This window comes from Amyelois transitella, chromosome 7 (assembly GCF_032362555.1).
Source record: "Amyelois transitella isolate CPQ chromosome 7, ilAmyTran1.1, whole genome shotgun sequence".
Lineage (NCBI taxonomy): Eukaryota > Metazoa > Arthropoda > Insecta > Lepidoptera > Pyralidae > Amyelois > Amyelois transitella.
The window spans coordinates 5764764-5785752 of NC_083510.1; the positions used below are offsets into that span (position 1 = coordinate 5764764).

General features: G+C 37.7%; 1 protein-coding gene across 11 annotated transcripts in view; it reads right to left on the reverse strand.

Annotated features, from left to right (window-relative positions):
• Positions 1-73: 73 nt before the first annotated feature.
• The window catches only part of LOC106133343 (uncharacterized), a 33534-nt gene continuing 12618 nt past the window's right edge, over positions 74-20989 (reverse strand). The window contains exons 22-71 of one of the 11 annotated variants that reach the window (XM_060945007.1): positions 20817-20954; positions 20415-20735; positions 20149-20322; positions 19930-20067; positions 19524-19844; positions 19258-19431; positions 19040-19177; positions 18634-18954; positions 18372-18545; positions 18154-18291; positions 17752-18072; positions 17491-17664; positions 17273-17410; positions 16871-17191; positions 16610-16783; positions 16392-16529; positions 15990-16310; positions 15728-15901; positions 15510-15647; positions 15104-15424; positions 14838-15011; positions 14620-14757; positions 14214-14534; positions 13948-14121; positions 13730-13867; positions 13324-13644; positions 13058-13231; positions 12840-12977; positions 12434-12754; positions 12173-12346; positions 11956-12093; positions 11554-11874; positions 11288-11461; positions 11071-11208; positions 10669-10989; positions 8700-8873; positions 8481-8618; positions 8035-8355; positions 7768-7941; positions 7549-7686; positions 7215-7391; positions 6508-6627; positions 5719-5874; positions 5180-5326; positions 3813-3943; positions 2909-3439; positions 2445-2633; positions 1387-1655; positions 688-873; positions 74-610 (exon numbers count right to left, since the gene is read on the reverse strand). In XM_060945007.1, coding sequence (XP_060800990.1) covers positions 160-610; positions 688-873; positions 1387-1655; positions 2445-2633; positions 2909-3439; positions 3813-3943; positions 5180-5326; positions 5719-5874; positions 6508-6627; positions 7215-7391; positions 7549-7686; positions 7768-7941; positions 8035-8355; positions 8481-8618; positions 8700-8873; positions 10669-10989; positions 11071-11208; positions 11288-11461; positions 11554-11874; positions 11956-12093; positions 12173-12346; positions 12434-12754; positions 12840-12977; positions 13058-13231; positions 13324-13644; positions 13730-13867; positions 13948-14121; positions 14214-14534; positions 14620-14757; positions 14838-15011; positions 15104-15424; positions 15510-15647; positions 15728-15901; positions 15990-16310; positions 16392-16529; positions 16610-16783; positions 16871-17191; positions 17273-17410; positions 17491-17664; positions 17752-18072; positions 18154-18291; positions 18372-18545; positions 18634-18954; positions 19040-19177; positions 19258-19431; positions 19524-19844; positions 19930-20067; positions 20149-20322; positions 20415-20735; positions 20817-20954 — 10724 coding nt within the window. In that variant the 3' untranslated portion in view covers positions 74-159. The remainder of the gene's footprint in view (positions 611-687; positions 874-1386; positions 1656-2444; positions 2634-2908; positions 3440-3812; positions 3944-5179; positions 5327-5718; positions 5875-6507; positions 6628-7214; positions 7392-7548; positions 7687-7767; positions 7942-8034; positions 8356-8480; positions 8619-8699; positions 8874-10668; positions 10990-11070; positions 11209-11287; positions 11462-11553; positions 11875-11955; positions 12094-12172; positions 12347-12433; positions 12755-12839; positions 12978-13057; positions 13232-13323; positions 13645-13729; positions 13868-13947; positions 14122-14213; positions 14535-14619; positions 14758-14837; positions 15012-15103; positions 15425-15509; positions 15648-15727; positions 15902-15989; positions 16311-16391; positions 16530-16609; positions 16784-16870; positions 17192-17272; positions 17411-17490; positions 17665-17751; positions 18073-18153; positions 18292-18371; positions 18546-18633; positions 18955-19039; positions 19178-19257; positions 19432-19523; positions 19845-19929; positions 20068-20148; positions 20323-20414; positions 20736-20816; positions 20955-20989) is intronic. The other 10 variants (XM_060945009.1, XM_060945012.1, XM_060945013.1 and 7 more) reach the window with 10 other exon arrangements.

Below are 20989 nucleotides of genomic sequence, written 5' to 3' on the forward strand. Positions count from 1 at the left end.
TGCTTTCAAGTAAAAGTTTCACTTAAAAGAAACGGAATTCATTCATAGGAATTGAAAATAAAAGACCTTTCGGTTTCAATAAATACAAACAAAAATATAATTTACTGTACAGTCTTTTTTTACATTAGTGTTAATTTACATTAAGCATCAGAAAATATTTTAAAATCTAAATATTTCAACATCTGATGTTGTTGAGCTTCCTTCAACGCTGTCGTCAACGTGAATAATTTTTTCGACATTTTCGTTAAAAGTTACCACTGATTTTCTCCTAGGACGTTTTACTTCACCGAACTCATCTACATCAGATAAGTCTTCATCTGCATCCTTTAATTTATCTTTTATCACAATTGGCATTATAACGTTAGAATCAGTTTGGCTAATATCTACTACAGATTCGACTGGTGCTTCTTTCGTGGAAGTTGTTGGAAAAGCAACTTCATTGTACGGAGCGTCAATCATCTCTTGCAGTCTTCTCTCGCTTCGTTTCAATTCATCTATATTTATTCTCGGTTTCGGCCGAACATCGACCTTCGGTGGTTGCACGATTGACTCATTCCGCGATTCCAAGCTGTTCTCGTCACTGAATTCTTCGTATTTTCTTCCTTTTCTCCTGTGGGCCACAACAAAATGAATTATCACATACCAAAACGTGACAAGAAAACATAAATTAAACAACGGATAATTTACCATTTAAGGAAGAACCATATAAGAATGGCTACAATCAGGATGAAGAGCAGGACACTGAGCACTATTGTAGCCACTAACAAGCCTACATCACGTTCCGATGAGTGTATCTGCCGAGCGTCGAGATGATCTTCGAGTGATATACTGTCCGCTATGCTAACCGCTCCTGCTGCGTTGTTATTTATGGCTCTGCAATGCAAATGTTTTATGAAATAATTTTATTTTACAAGAAATTCCTTAAAATTTTAATAAAATAAGAAAGTTGCAATTTTGTCGTATGTAATTAATTTTATAAAAAAATATGAATTAATGCAATTTGGAATATCTAACAGTTTCATTATATGCCAACTTGTAAAATACCCCATACAGTAATAAAAAATATGCTGATGATAATATTTTACGAGGATATTACACCCGGACGTCATATTAGTTGCATGAAAATGTCAGTCTATTACTAGTAAGCCTTCAATAATGTGGAATTTTATATTAATAAATTGTATAATGAAATAATATCAACTTCGTAACTTCCTAAATAAATTAAAAAAGAGTGCATAACTTCACCGATGTTGGTATTCACTAGGTTACCAACACCAAATCTTTTAAACAAGTATAGGTCTACATAAATAATAGTATGATTATATATCTACATCATAATATTATAAATAATAAATTAAACATAAGAACTCATGACATAAAACTTACTCAATAAGTAAATCTGCTGCTACCGGTTCTCGTTCTATCAATCCATAGACAAATAATTCTAGTGTAGCTCCACCAACGGTTTGTCGTTTCTTTCTCATGCTCAAATTTTCTTCAATTCTCTCAGTTTCATCTGATATAACTACTGCTCTTAATACTCTTACATTGTACCCCACTGAATCACTCAAATTTGCTATAATTCTTGGCTCGTCTTCTAGGAAAGCATCCCTAATGGTAATCACAGCTATGTTAGATACATTTAACAATTTTACCTGGAAAGAGAAAAGTTCAAGATGATTTAAACTTTAACTTTAAAATTTTATTCATATCGATTATTGGATTATTATGATTAAATTCATAGATTCACACTAAGCGATCTTATTACAAAGTAGAGCCAATTTAAAGCGGAACAATGCCCGTTGATGAACACGTTCTTATGCGAGTATATCCGAATTATATATTTTTTTATACGATACGTTAATTTATACGAAAGGACTGAGAACAGGATGTGGTGGCGTGATATAGGTATCCACCCAAATGAGCGAAATTCCCAGAATTATTTTCGGTCATTGTATATTTTATTTTAACTGAGTTAATTTGAAGTTTGTTTTTATTTATGACTCGCTTTTGTTAGCATTCTTGCATGTTATGTCCCGCTACAATGTTAAATCGCTGGTTGTGTTAAATAACAATTATTTATTAATTTAAAAGTTTTGAGCTTTTAAAATTCCACCCCTATTCTTGACGGTAGTTGACTTCCACAAAGGATTATATTCAATATTCTATTTTATAATTGCAAGAATTTAGATAACGTACTGTATAAAAGATCATCCATCAACAATATGCGCTATATCTATGTATATATGAATTAAATAATGCAATCAATGCAACAACAGCAAATGTGAATGTTGTTATCGTAGACTAAGTTAGTGAATAGTTACTACTGAAGGAGTAGCAATTTTGTTTGTAAACCATCCTTTCTTTTCTAATCTGATTATACTCGTACCAAATATTTTCTATGTACGTAATTTATCGTGATTAAACAACTATATTATTCTTACCATCAGTGTTATTGCGCCACTGAGTCCAGCTCCATTTCGATCAGTGGCATGCACAACGAGCATTTGACCTTCCTCCAGTGTGGAATCATCCTGAACGTGGACAGATCCTGAAGTAGGGGACACAGCTAACACTGGTTCTGCACTCCAGTATATTAGAGCAGCATTCTCACCAACATCAGCGTCAGTTGCCTATTAAAAAATAATCAATTTAAGATCCAAGACATATTTTGGAAAATATATATTTGGTGACGATTAAGTATAAATCCCAACTAAGTTTTGACACTTGTTCAAACTAAGGCATTAGCATCTATTTCTTTGATATTTGAATTAAGCTTTTCTTGTATGCTTTATCTTGTATGTATGCTATATCTTGTATCTTTAAGCTTTTCTTGTACTTTCTTGCATATGGTTAAAAATCGAATGCTGTCTTAATTGTTTTTAATTTACATTGTTTGAATGAGTACCTGTAATTGAGCCAAAGCACGTGGCAAAACAATATCTTCTAGTTCCGGAACTGGGTATCCAACGGCAACAGGTTCATTATCTCTTTCTATAAATATTGGGGAGTTGTCATTGATATCGTTCACAATCAGGTTCACGACGCTTCTCCTTGGATTATGCGCTATAGATTCGCCAAGAATCCAAGTACTGGTTCCATAGTCATATGGACCAAGCCAGTCTAACCTTGACTCTGAGACTGATCTCTTGTTACGAGTTAAACTAGCACAATGTACTTCTATTTCAACTTGAATCTGGGACAGAGCCATAAAAGCTATTGAAGGGTCTTCTCTATCAATTGATCTCGCATGTAATCCGGTACCATCAATGTATAACCAATCCTGATTGGTAGGGAACCTGTTTGTAAGTGTGTATGAACAGTTTGCGTATTCAGAGGCATTAAAAACTACAAGATTCTCATATGCCTCTTCTTCATCTCGATCTAGCACTATCAGTGGTGGAAAAATGATGCTAGTTTCATCTACGGTCAAATACACCTGTAAGTTAGAAGGTTGATTAATTAATTTAACACGAGAACGACGACCTCTTCAGTGCAGTGGTAAAGTTCTTTTATCGAAAACTTTTTTGCTAAAATTTAGGCGTAACTTACGATGTTTACACATTGGCGTAGACAATTAAAAAACACAATTGAAGTTCCAGGCAAAATCTATATCACCAATATGAGTATTATAGACGTAAGGATTGTAACTTTCATTGTTTATAAGGGCTAATCTTCGGAAATATTAAACTGATCATAAAAATTCTTTCCCCGTTGAAAGGTACTAAAGCCTTTCTAGCCTATATTTATGTATGTACCACGGACAAAGACGTGGCGGGCCGCTAGTCTAGGATATAATAAGGATAAGGTACCGTTGCTTCGCCGATAGCTTGCGTGATGAGTGTCGTGGCAACCACTTGGAAGGTGTATTCTCCGACGTTGACTGGTGAAGATACCAACAGTTCCCCGTCACTGTTTACAGCTATCCGGGCTGCTAGGTGTGCTATGACAAAATTTAAAATAATATTATTGTTACCAAGAATAGGTAGTTAAGTTCATGTCGACTAATAATATACCTAAATGTCAGAGTAGGTACCTAAGATTGTTTGTTATGTTTCACAATTAAACAAATAATCCGATCTTCATGAAATTTTGCATAGGTACATTTGGTATGCATACAAACATACATACCTATAATCACGTCTATATCCATTGCAGGGCAAACAGAGACAATAGTCTTGAAAAGACATTTAGTATGGAGTACCTAAAATGCGTATGAGTACCTATAGGGTACTCATACCTATAGGGCACTTATACAGGTGGAGCCGCGGGTTAAAGCTAGTATTTTTATAAGTCTTAATTTGAATGTAAATTAATTACTCTTTATTTTAACCTATCTGTGATCGCAATGTGAATAACTACGTACTAAGATTAAATTCATATATGTAAGTCGGTTATGTGAATAACTTACTTTACGTTAAATAAGTTAAATAATGTTACTCGAGTTGTATGATATTAAAGAATACTAGAAACACTGGACTATCTAGGTGAATAACAGAGTTTGAATAACTTTGTGTTCAACAACACGCATTTGCTTTTATGAAACTTTAGGCGTTATCTACTCTAGAGGTTTACAGACTTGACAACTTATTTACTTTTGATGAAAGGCGTATGAATTTATATTCATTAAAATGTAACGACTATTTACATTGTGTACTACAATTTCAGCGAAATTAGATATTTATAGTCAATTTTTTGGCCTATTAATAGATTTATCGTCGATTGCGTACGAGTAGTTATAGAAACAATAGGTTAAGTAGTGCATAAACTTAGAAGAGTTAGGTAAGAAAACCATTAAAAAATAAATTACAACTTGTATAAATATACCTAAATAAGGGATGGGCTTATTAACTTGGAAGTCTTCATTTAGGCGATGGACTAGCAACCGGTAAATATTTGAAGCCTAATTCCATCGTTAAGCCCTGTAGTTGAACGTGGCCTTCCAGTCTTTTTGAGATTGTGGGCTCTATCTACCCCGTAAGGTATAAAGACGTGACTATATGTATAATATATTAAGGATTGATATACATATCTTAGTGCTATATTCCTTAATTGCCTTCTACGCCTATATTACTAGATTTTAGTTCCATTCTGATATTGAATTATTTATTATACCCACACTTTTCTACTATAAATTAATTAGGTTCATAAATATAAATAAAATGTGACAGATACTTACAGTCGTCTACAGCTGCTGAGTATATGAGTGACTCTCCGTTGTCTGCGAAAGCAGTCACTCTCCCTATGACTCCCGTTTGAAGAACTTCTGCCCTCAGCACGTAACTTGATGAAGTGAATGTGACTGTTGGCGGAGGTATCGGAGTGTCTGTAACCAAAATTATTGAACACCACATTGCTGGTCTGGTCGAAGAAAAATCATAGTGTGTGCTAGATGCTTCACTTCCCATGCAGATAATTTAATTAATCATGTTCAAGGAATAGGCTTGGGATTTATTATTAGCTTAGCTAAAATAGCAATAACTATCTGAACTTCAAATCGTTTATTCAGCCCTATAGATCAACGTAGCCTTTCTTTTCTTAAATAAGAAACATCTAATAGTAAAATGTTGATTCCTTATATTTCTACTAAAACAGAGACAACGTGAAAGAAAAATAGATCTGCCAGTGAAGCCTTTCACTTCAGAAAGTCTTTTCATGCTGTTGTTCTCATGATTTTTAATTTGATTAGTTTATATAGATAAAAGTATTTAGGGGTACCTGTGTGCAATACTTGTAATAACAACACAGCGGCCGCGTTTTCTATGTGAATTTCCAACGCAACATGAGTGATGTCGATAGGCAAGGTCACTGACCCTGTCTGTTGTACAGTCACCAACCCCTCGGACAAGCTGGCCGTGAACAGTTCTGCATAATCTATGAAAAAAAATATATATTTGAACACAAGCACTCAATGGAAGGGGTAATACGGATTTAAAAAAAATAATGTTTGCAATAAATAAGTAGGTACACAATACTTCTTCTTCCTCTTCTTCAGCCCATATTCATCCACTGCTGCATGTAGGCCTCTAGTAATGCACGCCATTCTCCATACACAATACTGATACTATTAACTTTTTTTGGAAATGTCATTCAGAAGAATGTAAAAAAAGAGCGAGAGACCCAGGTAAGGCTGAGAGCACAATGTCAAAAAATTTTAAGTATATAAATATGTAGTAGTAAAAGTATACAATAAATAGTACACATTAAGTTCACTTACTTACTTACACTTAGTGCCGTGTGGTTCCCGGCACCAATACAAAAAAGAATAGGACCACTCCATCTCTTTCCCATGGATGTCGTAAAAGGCGACTAAGGGATAGGCTTACAAACTTGAGATTCTTTTATTAAGCGATAGGCTAGCAACTTGTCACTATTCGAATCTCAATTCTATCTTAAAGCCAAATTAGCTGAACGTGGCCTATCAGTCCGCTCAGGACTGTTGGCTCTGTCTAACCCGCAAGGGATATAGACGTGATTATATGTATGTATGTATGTAAGTTCACTTACCGCCTTTTATTACGACTATCGTTGCATCGTAGCCAGTAATAGTAATTGATTCGTGCTGAACTGTACCAGCTTGCATTATGCCTTCGTAAAGAACTTTGCTGAAAGTCACCATAGAGGCTCCTAAAAATGAGAAAAATGTACACCTTTGATGCGACGTATAGGAATTTTGAAATTCCAAGCATGATTTTAAAAAGCATATTATTGCATTATAAAATTTGCATATATTGTTCTTAAGCGATTTAGATACTACAATACAATACAAGTACGATTAGTGTCGTGTGGTTCCAAGACTTATCAATAAGATTATCACTATGTAACTAAACTGTATTTGGAAGAACCGTTTTCCTAAGATTTATGATACCGTTTTTGAAGTTATAAATATTTGTATATTTATACAATCACGTCTATACAACAACATATACAATCCCTTGCGGGAAAGACAGAGTCAACAGTCTTAAAAAGACTGATTGGCCACGGTTAGCTAGATATGAGATTCAAATATTCGAATTGAGATTCAAAAACAAGTTGCTAGCCTATCGCCTAATAGAAGAATCCCAAGTTAATAAGCCTATCCCTTAGTTTCTCTTTATGGCTTCCATGGGAATGAGATGGACTGGTCCTATTCTTTTCTTTATTGGCGCCGGGAACCACACGGCTAATTCCTATTGTTTATTTATTGTTAAAAAAATCTATATGGTAAAAAATACCCGAGCGCTCTATTTCGATCACAATTGTTGCTGCTGCAGGTATTGCATTCACTTTGGAAGCATGTATTTCCAGGATAATGATTCCATTCACTGGTGCCATATCTTCGGGAATATGAGAAAGTAAATATAAGCTGACTGTTGCTCCATTCCGCGAAAGGTCAAAGAAGCTTTGCAATTCTGAAAGAATTAATACAATTAACATAAAAACGTGATATTCCTATTTAAATAAGAATTAAATCACTATAACAATTTTTCTGTATAAATATTGCTAGCAATGATAAGACAAAGCTTTGAAAATCAATAAATTAAATAAAGAGAAAAATACAAAGCAAACCTCCAAATAAGATAAAATCTACATCCTCAGTGTAACCTTCTATAAGAGTAATAGGCTGGATGGTAACAACGTCATTATCTATAGACCCTATGTAACTCGATCTATCGAATCCTAATATGGTCAAGTTTTCGTCAACCTCTGAAAGTAAAAAAAATACATTAGAAGATATAATTGCGTCCACTATTGGAACCCGCAAATTAGTAATTAAAGAAAATATACCATTAGGAAGCAGTATGACTATAGTTGCCTGAGCAGTGGCTCCATTCGGTGACTGAGCGTTGATAATGAATATCAACTGGTTATTGTTGGCAATGACTCCAGGCGGGATCGCCTCACTGGCAGTTAAGTTCAAAGAGTTTCCATCTCGTGTGATTGTGAAGTAGATCGAACTGTCTGTAAATAAGAAAAAAAATAAGAATCCAAATAACTCCGTTAGTTCACCTTTTAAATAAAGTGTTATGAGAGTTAGTGATAAGTTAAACATACCACCGACGAGAGTAAACTGTACGTTTTCGTCATATCCTTCTGATAATGATATGGGATGCTCTAGGATATTGTCGGTTGTAGCCGTGTAAGTTCCTACGTAGTAAGTTTGACCAAACTCCAGAGTTTGAGAAACTGGCGGCGTTTCTCTAATGACCTCGAGAATGACCGTGGTGACAGCCGGCAAAGTGTCAGCGGCGGTGGAAGCTTGAACGCCGAGTACAATAATTCCATTGGTAGGTATGGACTCCTCAGGAAGAGCGCTGTTCGTTTGCAAGATTATTGTTGCTCCGTTACGCGCAAAGGTGAAGAAGTTACTCAGATCTGAAAAATGAGTACATATTTTTGAACATTATTCTTATCTCAATGCTTAGTACAAGTTGTTAAACCATACGACAATTATTAAGTGATATAATAGTATCCTATAACAAGAAGTTTATTTCACATACCTCCAAATATAGTGAAAATGACATCCTCAGTGTAACCTTCCGTAAGTGTAATCGGCTGGATGGTAACAACGTCATTATCTATAGATCCTATGTAACTCGATCTTTCGAATCCTAATATGGTCAAGTATTCGTCAACCTCTGAAAGTAAAAAAAATACGTTAGAAGATATAATTGCGTCCACTATTGGTACCCGCAAATTAGTAATTAAAGAAAATATACCATTGGGAATCAGTATGACTATAGTTGCCTGAGCAGTGGCTCCATTCGGTGACTGAGCGTTGATAATGAATATCAACTGGTTATTGTTGGCAATGACTCCAGGCGGGATCGCCTCGCTGGCAGTTAAGTTCAGAGAGTTTCCATCTCGTGTGATTGTGAAGTAAATCGAACTATCTGTAACAAAAAAAAAGGATAAAAATCGAAATATCGCTATTTGTCTACTTTTTAAATAAAGTGTGTTAAAGAAGAATGTGTGCTAAAGATATGGAAGGACTATTTTGAGAGTTAATTTGAAAAAAAGGAAGAAAATAAGAAAGAGTTCTGCTATAGCGAAGAAAAAGAGAATGAGATGGAAGGCGAAATTGAAATGTTCGAAATTCTGGAAGCACTTAAGAGTATGAAAGCGGGTAAGGCTGCTGGGTATGATAGAGTGTCGGTCGAGATGCTAAAAGCAGGAAAAGGCGTCGTAGCTAGACAGTTGTACTGCCTTTTCAATTTGTGTTGGAGAAGCGGCCGAGTACCAAAAGATTGGTGTAAGGCTGTTATCGTGCCACTTTACAAAGGAAAAGGGTCACAACTGGACTGCAAAAATTATCGTGGTATAAGCCTGCTTAGCGTCGTCGGCCAATTGTATGCTAAGGTATTGATTAATAGAGTCAGGAATGAAACTGATGACAAAATATGGGATGCTTAAGCGGGATTTCGAAAGGGAATGGGATGTACTGATTAGGTCTTTTCTTTGCGGTGCATAGCCGAAAAGTTTTTGGCCAAGAGTCAAAAAGTCTATTGCACATGGACAGACACATTGCGCAGGAATGAATTGTGGTCAGCACTTTCTGATGATGCATGGGGTGAGCAGTCTCTTGATACGAGCGCTGAAATCCTTATATGAGGATTCGAGTGCTTGTGTCAGGATAAACGGAGCACACACTGAGTGGTTTAAGATTGAGAAAGGCGTTAGGCAAGGATGTGTTGCGTCACCGTGGCTGTTCAACCTATTTATGGATAGTTGTTTGACAGATTTGAAAGAGTCTGAAAGTGGATTAAGGATGAATGAATTACTCGTCAAATGTCTGCTCTATGCCGACGATCAGGTTATACTGGCGTCATCAGCGGAGGAGTTACAGGAGATGGTAAACTGTATGCATGAAGCTTTAAAAGAGAAAGGAATGAAAATGAACGTAAGTAAAACAAAAACACTGGCTTTAGAAATGGAGAAAGAAATGACAGCATGTAATATTTTGATTGGAGGAGAAAAAGTTGAGCAAGGGAAAGAGTTTGTATATCTAGGATCAAAGTTAACATCAGATGGCAAGTGTGATAGTGATATTGAAAGGAGAGTGAACGCGGGGAACATGGTGAATGGAGCTTTGCATGCCTTTATGAGCAGTCAGAAACTATCCAAAAAGGCTCGACTGGCTGTGCATAGGAGCGTGTTGGTCCCGACATTAATGTATGGGAGTGAAAGTTGGGTATGGCAAAAGAAGCACGAAAGCAGAATAAATGCAGTGGAAATGAGAGCGTTAAGGAGTACGTTGGGTGTTAAATTGAGTGAACGGATAAGGAACAGCGTGATAAGGGAATGTTGTGATGTGAAAGAAGATGTAGTTACAGGAATAGAAAAGGGTATGTTGAGATGGTTCGGTCATGTGGAGAGGATGAATGAAAACAGGTTGACTAAGCAGATAAACATGGAGGGTGTGGAGGGATAGGTCGGAGTGGGAAGACCTAGACGAACGTATCTTGATCAAATTAAGGACGTCCTGGTAAAGGGTCAGGTCAAAAGTACCCGGAACCGCCGATCTTGTTCGAGAGAGTTATGAATGTGGATGAAGCGAAGGAAATATGCAGAGATCGTGGCAAGTGGAAAGAGGTAGTCTCTGCCTACCCCTCCGGGAAAAAGGCGTGATTTTATGTATGTATGTATTAAAATAAAGTGTTATGAGAGTTAGTGATAAGTTTAACTTACCACCGACGAGAGTAAACTGTACGTTTTCGTCATATCCTTCTGATAATGATATGGGATGATCTAGAATATTGTCGGTTGTAGCCGTGTAAGTTCCAACGTAGTAAGTTTGACCAAACTCCAGAGTTTGAGAAACTGGCGGCGTTTCTCTTATGACCTCGAGAATGACCGTGGTGACAGCCGGCAAAGTGTCAGCGGCGGTGGAAGCTTGAACTCCGAGCACAATAATTCCATTGGTAGGTATGGACTCCTCAGGAAGAGCACTGTTCGTTTGCAAGATTATTGTTGCTCCGTTACGCGCAAAGGTGAAGAAGTTACTCAGATCTGAAAGATGAGTACATATTTTTTAACATTATTCTTATCTCAATGCTTAGTACATTAAAGCAAGAAGTTAATTTCACATACCTCCAAATATAGTGAAAATGACATCCTCAGTGTAACCTTCCGTAAGTGTAATCGGCTGGACGGTAACAACGTCATTATCTATAGACCCTATGTAACTATATCTTTCGAATCCTAATATGGTCAAGTTTTCGTCAACCTCTGAAAGTAAAAAATATATAAGAATATAAAAACGCGTCTATTATTGGTACCCGCAAATTAGGAATAAAAGAAAATATACCATTGGGAAGCAATATGACTATAGTTGCCTGAGCACTCGCTCCATTCGGTGACTGAGCGTTGATAATGAATATCAACTGGTTGTTGTTGGCAATGACTCCAGGCGGGATCGCCTCGCTGGCAGTTAAGTTCAGAGAGTTTCCATCTCGTGTGATTGTGAAGTAGATCGAACTATCTGTAACAAAAAAAAGGATGAAAATCAAAATAACGCTATTTGTCTACTTTTTAAATAAATTGTTATGAGAGTTAGTAATAAGTTTAACATACCACCGACGAGAGTAAACTGTACGTTTTCGTCATATCCTTCTGATAATGATATGGGTTGATCTAGAATATTGTCGGTTGTAGCCGTGTAAGTTCCAACGTAGTAAGTTTGACCAAACTCCAGAGTTTGAGAAACTGGCGGCGTTTCTCTTATGACCTCGAGAATGACCGTGGTGACAGCCGGCAAAGTGTCAGCGGCGGTGGAAGCTTGAACTCCGAGCACAATAATTCCATTGGTAGGTATGGACTCCTCAGGAAGAGCACTGTTCGTTTGCAAGATTATTGTTGCTCCGTTACGCGCAAAGGTGAAGAAGTTACTCAGATCTGAAAGATGAGTACATATTTTTTAACATTATTCTTATCTCAATGCTTAGTACATTAAAGCAAGAAGTTTATTTCACATACCTCCAAATATAGTGAAAATGACATCCTCAGTGTAACCTTCCGTAAGTGTAATCGGCTGGACGGTAACAACGTCATTATCTATAGACCCTATGTAACTCGACCTTTCGAATCCTAATATGGTCAAGTTTTCGTCAACCTCTGAAAGTAAAAAACATATTAGAATATAAAAACGCGTCCATTATTGGTACCCGCAAATTAGAAATAAAAGAAAATATACCATTGGGAAGCAGAATGACTATAGTTGCCTGAGCAGTGGCTCCATTCGGTGACTGAGCATTGATAATGAATATCAACTGGTTATTGTTGGTAATGACTCCAGGCGGGATCGCCTGGCTGGCAGTTAAGTTCAGAGAGTTCCCATCTCGTGTAATTGTGAAGTAGATCGAACTATCTGTAATAAAAAATAATATTCAAAATAACTCCCTTTGTTCACATTTTAATTTGAGTGTTATGAGAGTTAATGTTAAGTTTAACATACCACCGACGAGAGTAAACTGTACGTTTTCGTCATATCCTTCTGATAATGATATGGGATGCTCTAGGATATTGTCGGTTGTAGCCGTGTAAGTTCCAACGTAGTAAGTTTGACCAAACTCCAGAGTTTGAGAAACTGGCGGCGTTTCTCTTATGACCTCGAGAATAACCGTGGTGACAGCCGGCAAAGTGTCAGCGGCGGTGGAAGCTTGAACTCCGAGCACAATAATTCCATTGGTAGGTATGGACTCCTCAGGAAGAGCACTGTTCGTTTGCAAGATTATTGTTGCTCCGTTACGCGCAAAGGTGAAGAAGTTACTCAGATCTGAAAGATGATTACATATGTATTTTTGAACATTATTCTTATCTCAATGCTTAGTACATTAAAGCAAGAAGTTTATTTCACATACCTCCAAATATAGTGAAAATGACATCCTCAGTGTAACCTTCCGTAAGTGTAATCGGCTGGATGGTAACAACGTCATTATCTATAGACCCTATGTAACTCGACCTTTCGAATCCTAATATGGTCAAGTTTTCGTCAACCTCTGAAAGTAAAAAAATACATTAGAAGATATAATTGCGTCCACTATTGGAACCCGCAAATTAGTAATTAAAGAAAATATACCATTGGGAAGCAGAATGACTATAGTTGCCTGAGCAGTGGCTCCATTCGGTGACTGAGCGTTGATAATGAATATCAACTGGTTATTGTTGGCAATGACTCCAGGCGGGATCGCCTCGCGGGCAGTTAAGTTCAGAGAGTTTCCATCTCGTGTGATTATGAAGTAAATCGAACTATCTGTAACAAAAAACAGGATGAAAATCAAAATAACTCCATCTGCCTACTTTTTAAATAAAGTGTTATGATAGTTAGTGATAAGTTAAACTTACCACCGACGAGAGTAAACTGTACGTTTTCGTCATATCCTTCTGATAATGACATGGGATGCTCTAGGATATTGTCGGTTGTAGCCGTGTAAGTTCCAACGTAGTAAGTTTGACCAAACTCCAGAGTTTGAGAAACTGGCGGCGTTTCTCTTATGACCTCGAGAATGACCGTGGTGACAGCCGGCAAAGTGTCAGCGGCGGTGGAAGCTTGAACTCCGAGCACAATAATTCCATTGGTAGGTATGGACTCCTCAGGAAGAGCACTGTTCGTTTGCAAGATTATTGTTGCTCCGTTACGCGCAAAGGTGAAGAAGTTACTCAGATCTGAAAGATGATTACATATGTATTTTTGAACATTATTCTTATCTCAATGCTTAGTACATTAAAGCAAGAAGTTTATTTCACATACCTCCAAATATAGTGAAAATGACATCCTCAGTGTAACCTTCCGTAAGTGTAATCGGCTGGATGGTAACAACGTCATTATCTATAGACCCTATGTAACTCGACCTTTCGAATCCTAATATGGTCAAGTTTTCGTCAACCTCTGAAAGTAAAAAAATACATTAGAAGATATAATTGCGTCCACTATTGGAACCCGCAAATTAGTAATAAAAGAAAATATACCATTGGGAAGCAGAATGACTATAGTTGCCTGAGCAGTGGCTCCATTCGGTGACTGAGCGTTGATAATGAATATCAACTGGTTATTGTTGGCAATGACTCCAGGCGGGATCGCCTCGCTGGCAGTTAAGTTCAGAGAGTTTCCATCTCGTGTGATTGTGAAGTAAATTGAACTATCTGTAACAAAAAACAGGATGAAAATCAAAATAACTCCATCTGCCTACTTTTTAAATAAAGTGTTATGATAGTTAGTGATAAGTTAAACTTACCACCGACGAGAGTAAACTGTACGTTTTCGTCATATCCTTCTGATAATGATATGGGATGCTCTAGGATATTGTCGGTTGTAGCCGTGTAAGTTCCAACGTAGTAAGTTTGACCAAACTCCAGAGTTTGAGAAACTGGCGGCGTTTCTCTTATGACCTCGAGAATGACCGTGGTGACAGCCGGCAAAGTGTCAGCGGCGGTGGAAGCTTGAACTCCGAGCACAATAATTCCATTGGTAGGTATGGACTCCTCAGGAAGAGCACTGTTCGTTTGCAAGATTATTGTTGCTCCGTTACGCGCAAAGGTGAAGAAGTTACTCAGATCTGAAAGATGATTACATATGTATTTTTGAACATTATTCTTATCTCAATGCTTAGTACATTAAAGCAAGAAGTTTATTTCACATACCTCCAAATATAGTGAAAATGACATCCTCCGTGTAACCTTCCGTAAGTGTAATCGGCTGGATGGTAACAACGTCATTATCTATAGACCCTATGTAACTCGATCTTTCGAATCCTAATATGGTCAAGTTTTCGTCAACCTCTGAAAGTAAAAAAAAAAATTAGAAGATATAATTGCGTTTACTATTGGAACCCGCAAATTAGTAATTAAAGAAAATATACCATTGGGAAGCAAAATGACTATAGTTGCCTGAGCAGTGGCTCCATTCGGTGACTGAGCATTGATAATGAATATCAACTGGTTATTGTTGGCAATGACTCCAGGCGGGATCGCCTCGCTGGCAGTTAAGTTCAGAGAGTTTCCATCTCGTGTGATTGTGAAGTAAATTGAACTATCTGTAACAAAAAACAGGATGAAAATCAAAATAACTCCATCTGCCTACTTTTTAAATAAAGTGTTATGATAGTTAGTGATAAGTTAAACTTACCACCGACGAGAGTAAACTGTACGTTTTCGTCATATCCTTCTGATAATGATATGGGATGCTCTAGGATATTGTCGGTTGTAGCCGTGTAAGTTCCAACGTAGTAAGTTTGACCAAACTCCAGAGTTTGAGAAACTGGCGGCGTTTCTCTTATGACCTCGAGAATGACCGTGGTGACAGCCGGCAAAGTGTCAGCGGCGGTGGAAGCTTGAACTCCGAGCACAATAATTCCATTGGTAGGTATGGACTCCTCAGGAAGAGCACTGTTCGTTTGCAAGATTATTGTTGCTCCGTTACGCGCAAAGGTGAAGAAGTTACTCAGATCTGAAAGATGATTACATATGTATTTTTGAACATTATTCTTATCTCAATGCTTAGTACATTAAAGCAAGAAGTTTATTTCACATACCTCCAAATATAGTGAAAATGACATCCTCCGTGTAACCTTCCGTAAGTGTAATCGGCTGGATGGTAACAACGTCATTATCTATAGACCCTATGTAACTCGATCTTTCGAATCCTAATATGGTCAAGTTTTCGTCAACCTCTGAAAGTAAAAAAAAAAATTAGAAGATATAATTGCGTTTACTATTGGAACCCGCAAATTAGTAATTAAAGAAAATATACCATTGGGAAGCAAAATGACTATAGTTGCCTGAGCAGTGGCTCCATTCGGTGACTGAGCATTGATAATGAATATCAACTGGTTATTGTTGGCAATGACTCCAGGCGGGATCGCCTCGCTGGCAGTTAAGTTCAGAGAGTTTCCATCTTGTGTAATTGTGAAGTAGATCGAACTATCTGTAATAAAAAAATAATATTCAAAATAACTCCCTTTGTTCACTTTTTAATTTGAGCGTTATGAGAGTTAATGATAAGTTTAACATACCACCGACGAGAGTAAATTGTACGTTTTCGTCATATCCTTCTGATAATGATATGGGATGCTCTAGGATATTGTCGGTTGTAGCCGTGTAAGTTCCAACGTAGTATGTTTGACCAAACTCCAGAGTTTGAGAAACTGGCGGCGTTTCTCTTATGACCTCGAGAATAACCGTGGTGACAGCCGGCAAAGTGTCAGCGGCGGTGGAAGCTTGAACTCCGAGTACAATAAGTCCATTGGTAGGTATAGACTCCTCAGGAAGAGCACTGTTCGTTTGCAAGATTATTGTTGCTCCGTTACGCGCAAAGGTGAAGAAGTTACTCAGATCTGAAAGATGAGTACACACTTTTGAACATTATTCTTATCTCAATGTTTAGTACATTAAAGCAAGAAGTTTATTTCACATACCTCCAAATATAGTGAAAATGACATCCTCAGTGTAACCTTCCGTAAGTGTAATCGGCTGGATGGTAACAACGTCATTATCTATAGACCCTATGTAACTGGACCTTTCGAATCCTAATATGGTCAAGCTTTCGTCAACCTCTGAAAGTAAAAAAGTACATTAGAAGATATAATTGCGTCCACTATTGGTACCCGCAAATTAGTAATTAAAGAAAATATACCATTGGGAAGCAGTATGACTATAGTTGCCTGAGCAGTGGCTCCATTCGGTGACTGAGCGTTGATAATGAATATCAACTGGTTATTGTTGGCAATGACTCCAGGCGGGATCGCCTCGCTGGCAGTTAAGTTCAGAGAGTTTCCATCTCGTGTAATTGTGAAGTAGATCGAACTGTCTGTAAGTAAAAAAAAAGATTCAAAATAACTCCGTTTGTCACTTTTTAATTAGGGTGTTATGAGAGTTTGTGATAAGTTAAACATACCACCGACAAGAGTAAACTGCACGTTTTCGTCATATCCTTCTGATAATGATATGGGATGCTCTAGGATATTGTCGGTTGTAGCCGTGTAAGTTCCAACGTAGTAAGTTTGACCAAACTCCAGAGTTTGAGAAACTGGCGGCGTTTCTCTTATGACCTCGAGAATGACCGTGGTGACAGCCGGCAAAGTGTCAGCGGCGGTGGAAGCTTGAACTCCGAGTACAATAATTCCATTGGTAGGTATGGACTCCTCAGGAAGAGCACTGTTCGTTTGCAAGATTATTGTTGCTCCGTTACGCGCAAAGGTGAAGAAGTTACTCAGATCTGAAAGATGAGTACATATTTTTGAACATTATTCTTATCTCAATGCTTAGTACATTAAAGCAAGAAGTTAATTTCACATACCTCCAAATATAGTGAAAATGACATCCTCAGTGTAACCTTCCGTAAGTGTAATCGGCTGGACGGTAACAACGTCATTATCTATAGATCCTATGTAACTCGACCTTTCGAATCCTAATATGGTCAAGTTTTCGTCAACCTCTGAAAGTAAAAAAAAAAATTAGAAGATATAATTGCGTTTACTATTGGAACCCGCAAATTAGTAATTAAAGAAAATATACCATTGGGAAGCAGAATGACTATAGTTGCCTGAGCAGTGGCTCCATTCGGTGACTGAGCGTTGATAATGAATATCAACTGGTTATTGTTGGCAATGACTCCAGGCGGGATCGCCTCGCTGGCAGTTAAGTTCAGAGAGTTCCCATCTCGTGTAATTGTGAAGTAGATCGAACTGTCTGTAAGTAAAAAAAAAGATTCAAAATAACTCCGTTTGTCACTTTTTAATTAGGGTGTTATGAGAGTTTGTGATAAGTTAAACATACCACCGACAAGAGTAAACTGCACGTTTTCGTCATATCCTTCTGATAATGATATGGGATGCTCTAGGATATTGTCGGTTGTAGCCGTGTAAGTTCCAACGTAGTAAGTTTGACCAAACTCCAGAGTTTGAGAAACTGGCGGCGTTTCTCTTATGACCTCGAGAATGACCGTGGTGACAGCCGGCAAAGTGTCAGCGGCGGTGGAAGCTTGAACTCCGAGTACAATAATTCCATTGGTAGGTATGGACTCCTCAGGAAGAGCACTGTTCGTTTGCAAGATTATTGTTGCTCCGTTACGCGCAAAGGTGAAGAAGTTACTCAGATCTGAAAGATGAGTACATATTTTTGAACATTATTCTTATCTCAATGCTTAGTACATTAAAGCAAGAAGTTAATTTCACATACCTCCAAATATAGTGAAAATGACATCCTCAGTGTAACCTTCCGTAAGTGTAATCGGCTGGACGGTAACAACGTCATTATCTATAGATCCTATGTAACTCGACCTTTCGAATCCTAATATGGTCAAGTTTTCGTCAACCTCTGAAAGTAAAAAAAAAAATTAGAAGATATAATTGCGTTTACTATTGGAACCCGCAAATTAGTAATTAAAGAAAATATACCATTGGGAAGCAGAATGACTATAGTTGCCTGAGCAGTGGCTCCATTCGGTGACTGAGCGTTGATAATGAATATCAACTGGTTATTGTTGGCAATGACTCCAGGCGGGATCGCCTCGCTGGCAGTTAAGTTCAGAGAGTTTCCATCTCGTGTAATTGTGAAGTAGATCGAACTATCTGTAATAAAAAAATAATAATCAAAATAACTCCCTTTGTTCACTTTTTAATTTGAGCGTTATGAGAGTTAATGATAAGTTTGACATACCACCGACGAGAGTAAATTGTACGTTTTCGTCATATCCTTCTGATAATGATATGGGATGCTCTAGGATATTGTCGGTTGTAGCCGTGTAAGTTCCAACGTAGTAAGTTTGACCAAACTCCAGAGTTTGAGAAACTGGCGGCGTTTCTCTTATGACCTCGAGAATGACCGTGGTGACAGCCGGCAAAGTGTCAGCGGCGGTGGAAGCTTGAACTCCGAGCACAATAATTCCATTGGTAGGTATGGACTCCTCAGGAAGAGCACTGTTCGTTTGCAAGATTATTGTTGCTCCGTTACGCGCAAAGGTGAAGAAGTTACTCAGATCTGAAAGATGATTACATATGTATTTTTGAACATTATTCTTATCTCAATGCTTAGTACATTAAAGCAAGAAGTTTATTTCACATACCTCCAAATATAGTGAAAATGACATCCTCAGTGTAACCTTCCGTAAGTGTAATCGGCTGGATGGTAACAACGTCATTATCTATAGACCCTATGTAACTCGACCTTTCGAATCCTAATATGGTCAAGTTTTCGTCAACCTCTGAAAGTAAAAAAATACATTAGAAGATATAATTGCGTCCACTATTGGAACCCGCAAATTAGTAATTAAAGAAAATATACCATTGGGAAGCAGAATGACTATAGTTGCCTGAGCAGTGGCTCCATTCGGTGACTGAGCGTTGATAATGAATATCAACTGGTTATTGTTGGCAATGACTCCAGGCGGGATCGCCTCGCTGGCAGTTAAGTTCAGAGAGTTTCCATCTCGTGTGATTGTGAAGTAAATTGAACTATCTGTAACAAAAAACAGGATGAAAATCAAAATAACTCCATCTGCCTACTTTTTAAATAAAGTGTTATGATAGTTAGTGATAAGTTAAACTTACCACCGACGAGAGTAAACTGTACGTTTTCGTCATATCCTTCTGATAATGATATGGGATGCTCTAGGATATTGTCGGTTGTAGCCGTGTAAGTTCCAACGTAGTAAGTTTGACCAAACTCCAGAGTTTGAGAAACTGGCGGCGTTTCTCTTATGACCTCGAGAATGACCGTGGTGACAGCCGGCAAAGTGTCAGCGGCGGTGGAAGCTTGAACTCCGAGCACAATAATTCCATTGGTAGGTATGGACTCCTCAGGAAGAGCACTGTTCGTTTGCAAGATTATTGTTGCTCCGTTACGCGCAAAGGTGAAGAAGTTACTCAGATCTGAAAGATGATTACATATGTATTTTTGAACATTATTCTTATCTCAATGCTTAGTACATTAAAGCAAGAAGTTTATTTCACATACCTCCAAATATAGTGAAAATGACATCCTCCGTGTAACCTTCCGTAAGTGTAATCGGCTGGATGGTAACAACGTCATTATCTATAGATCCTATGTAACTCGATCTTTCGAATCCTAATATGGTCAAGTTTTCGTCAACCTCTGAAAGTAAAAAAAAAAAATTAGAAGATATAATTGCGTTTACTATTGGAACCCGCAAATTAGTAATTAAAGAAAATATACCATTGGGAAGCAAAATGACTATAGTTGCCTGAGCAGTGGCTCCATTCGGTGACTGAGCATTGATAATGAATATCAACTGGTTATTGTTGGCAATGACTCCAGGCGGGATCGCCTCGCTGGCAGTTAAGTTCAGAGAGTTTCCATCTCGTGTGATTGTGAAGTAAATTGAACTATCTGTAACAAAAAACAGGATGAAAATCAAAATAACTCCATCTGCCTACTTTTTAAATAAAGTGTTATGATAGTTAGTGATAAGTTAAACTTACCACCGACGAGAGTAAACTGTACGTTTTCGTCATATCCTTCTGATAATGATATGGGATGCTCTAGGATATTGTCGGTTGTAGCCGTGTAAGTTCCAACGTAGTAAGTTTGACCAAACTCCAGAGTTTGAGAAACTGGCGGCGTTTCTCTTATGACCTCGAGAATGACCGTGGTGACAGCCGGCAAAGTGTCAGCGGCGGTGGAAGCTTGAACTCCGAGTACAATAATTCCATTGGTAGGTATGGACTCCTCAGGAAGAGCACTGTTCGTTTGCAAGATTATTGTTGCTCCGTTACGCGCAAAGGTGAAGAAGTTACTCAGATCTGAAAGATGAGTACACACTTTTGAACATTATTCTTATCTCAATGTTTAGTACATTAAAGCAAGAAGTTTATTTCACATACCTCCAAATATAGTGAAAATGACATCCTCAGTGTAACCTTCCGTAAGTGTAATCGGCTGGATGGTAACAACGTCATTATCTATAGACCCTATGTAACTGGACCTTTCGAATCCTAATATGGTCAAGCTTTCGTCAACCTCTGAAAGTAAAAAAGTACATTAGAAGATATAATTG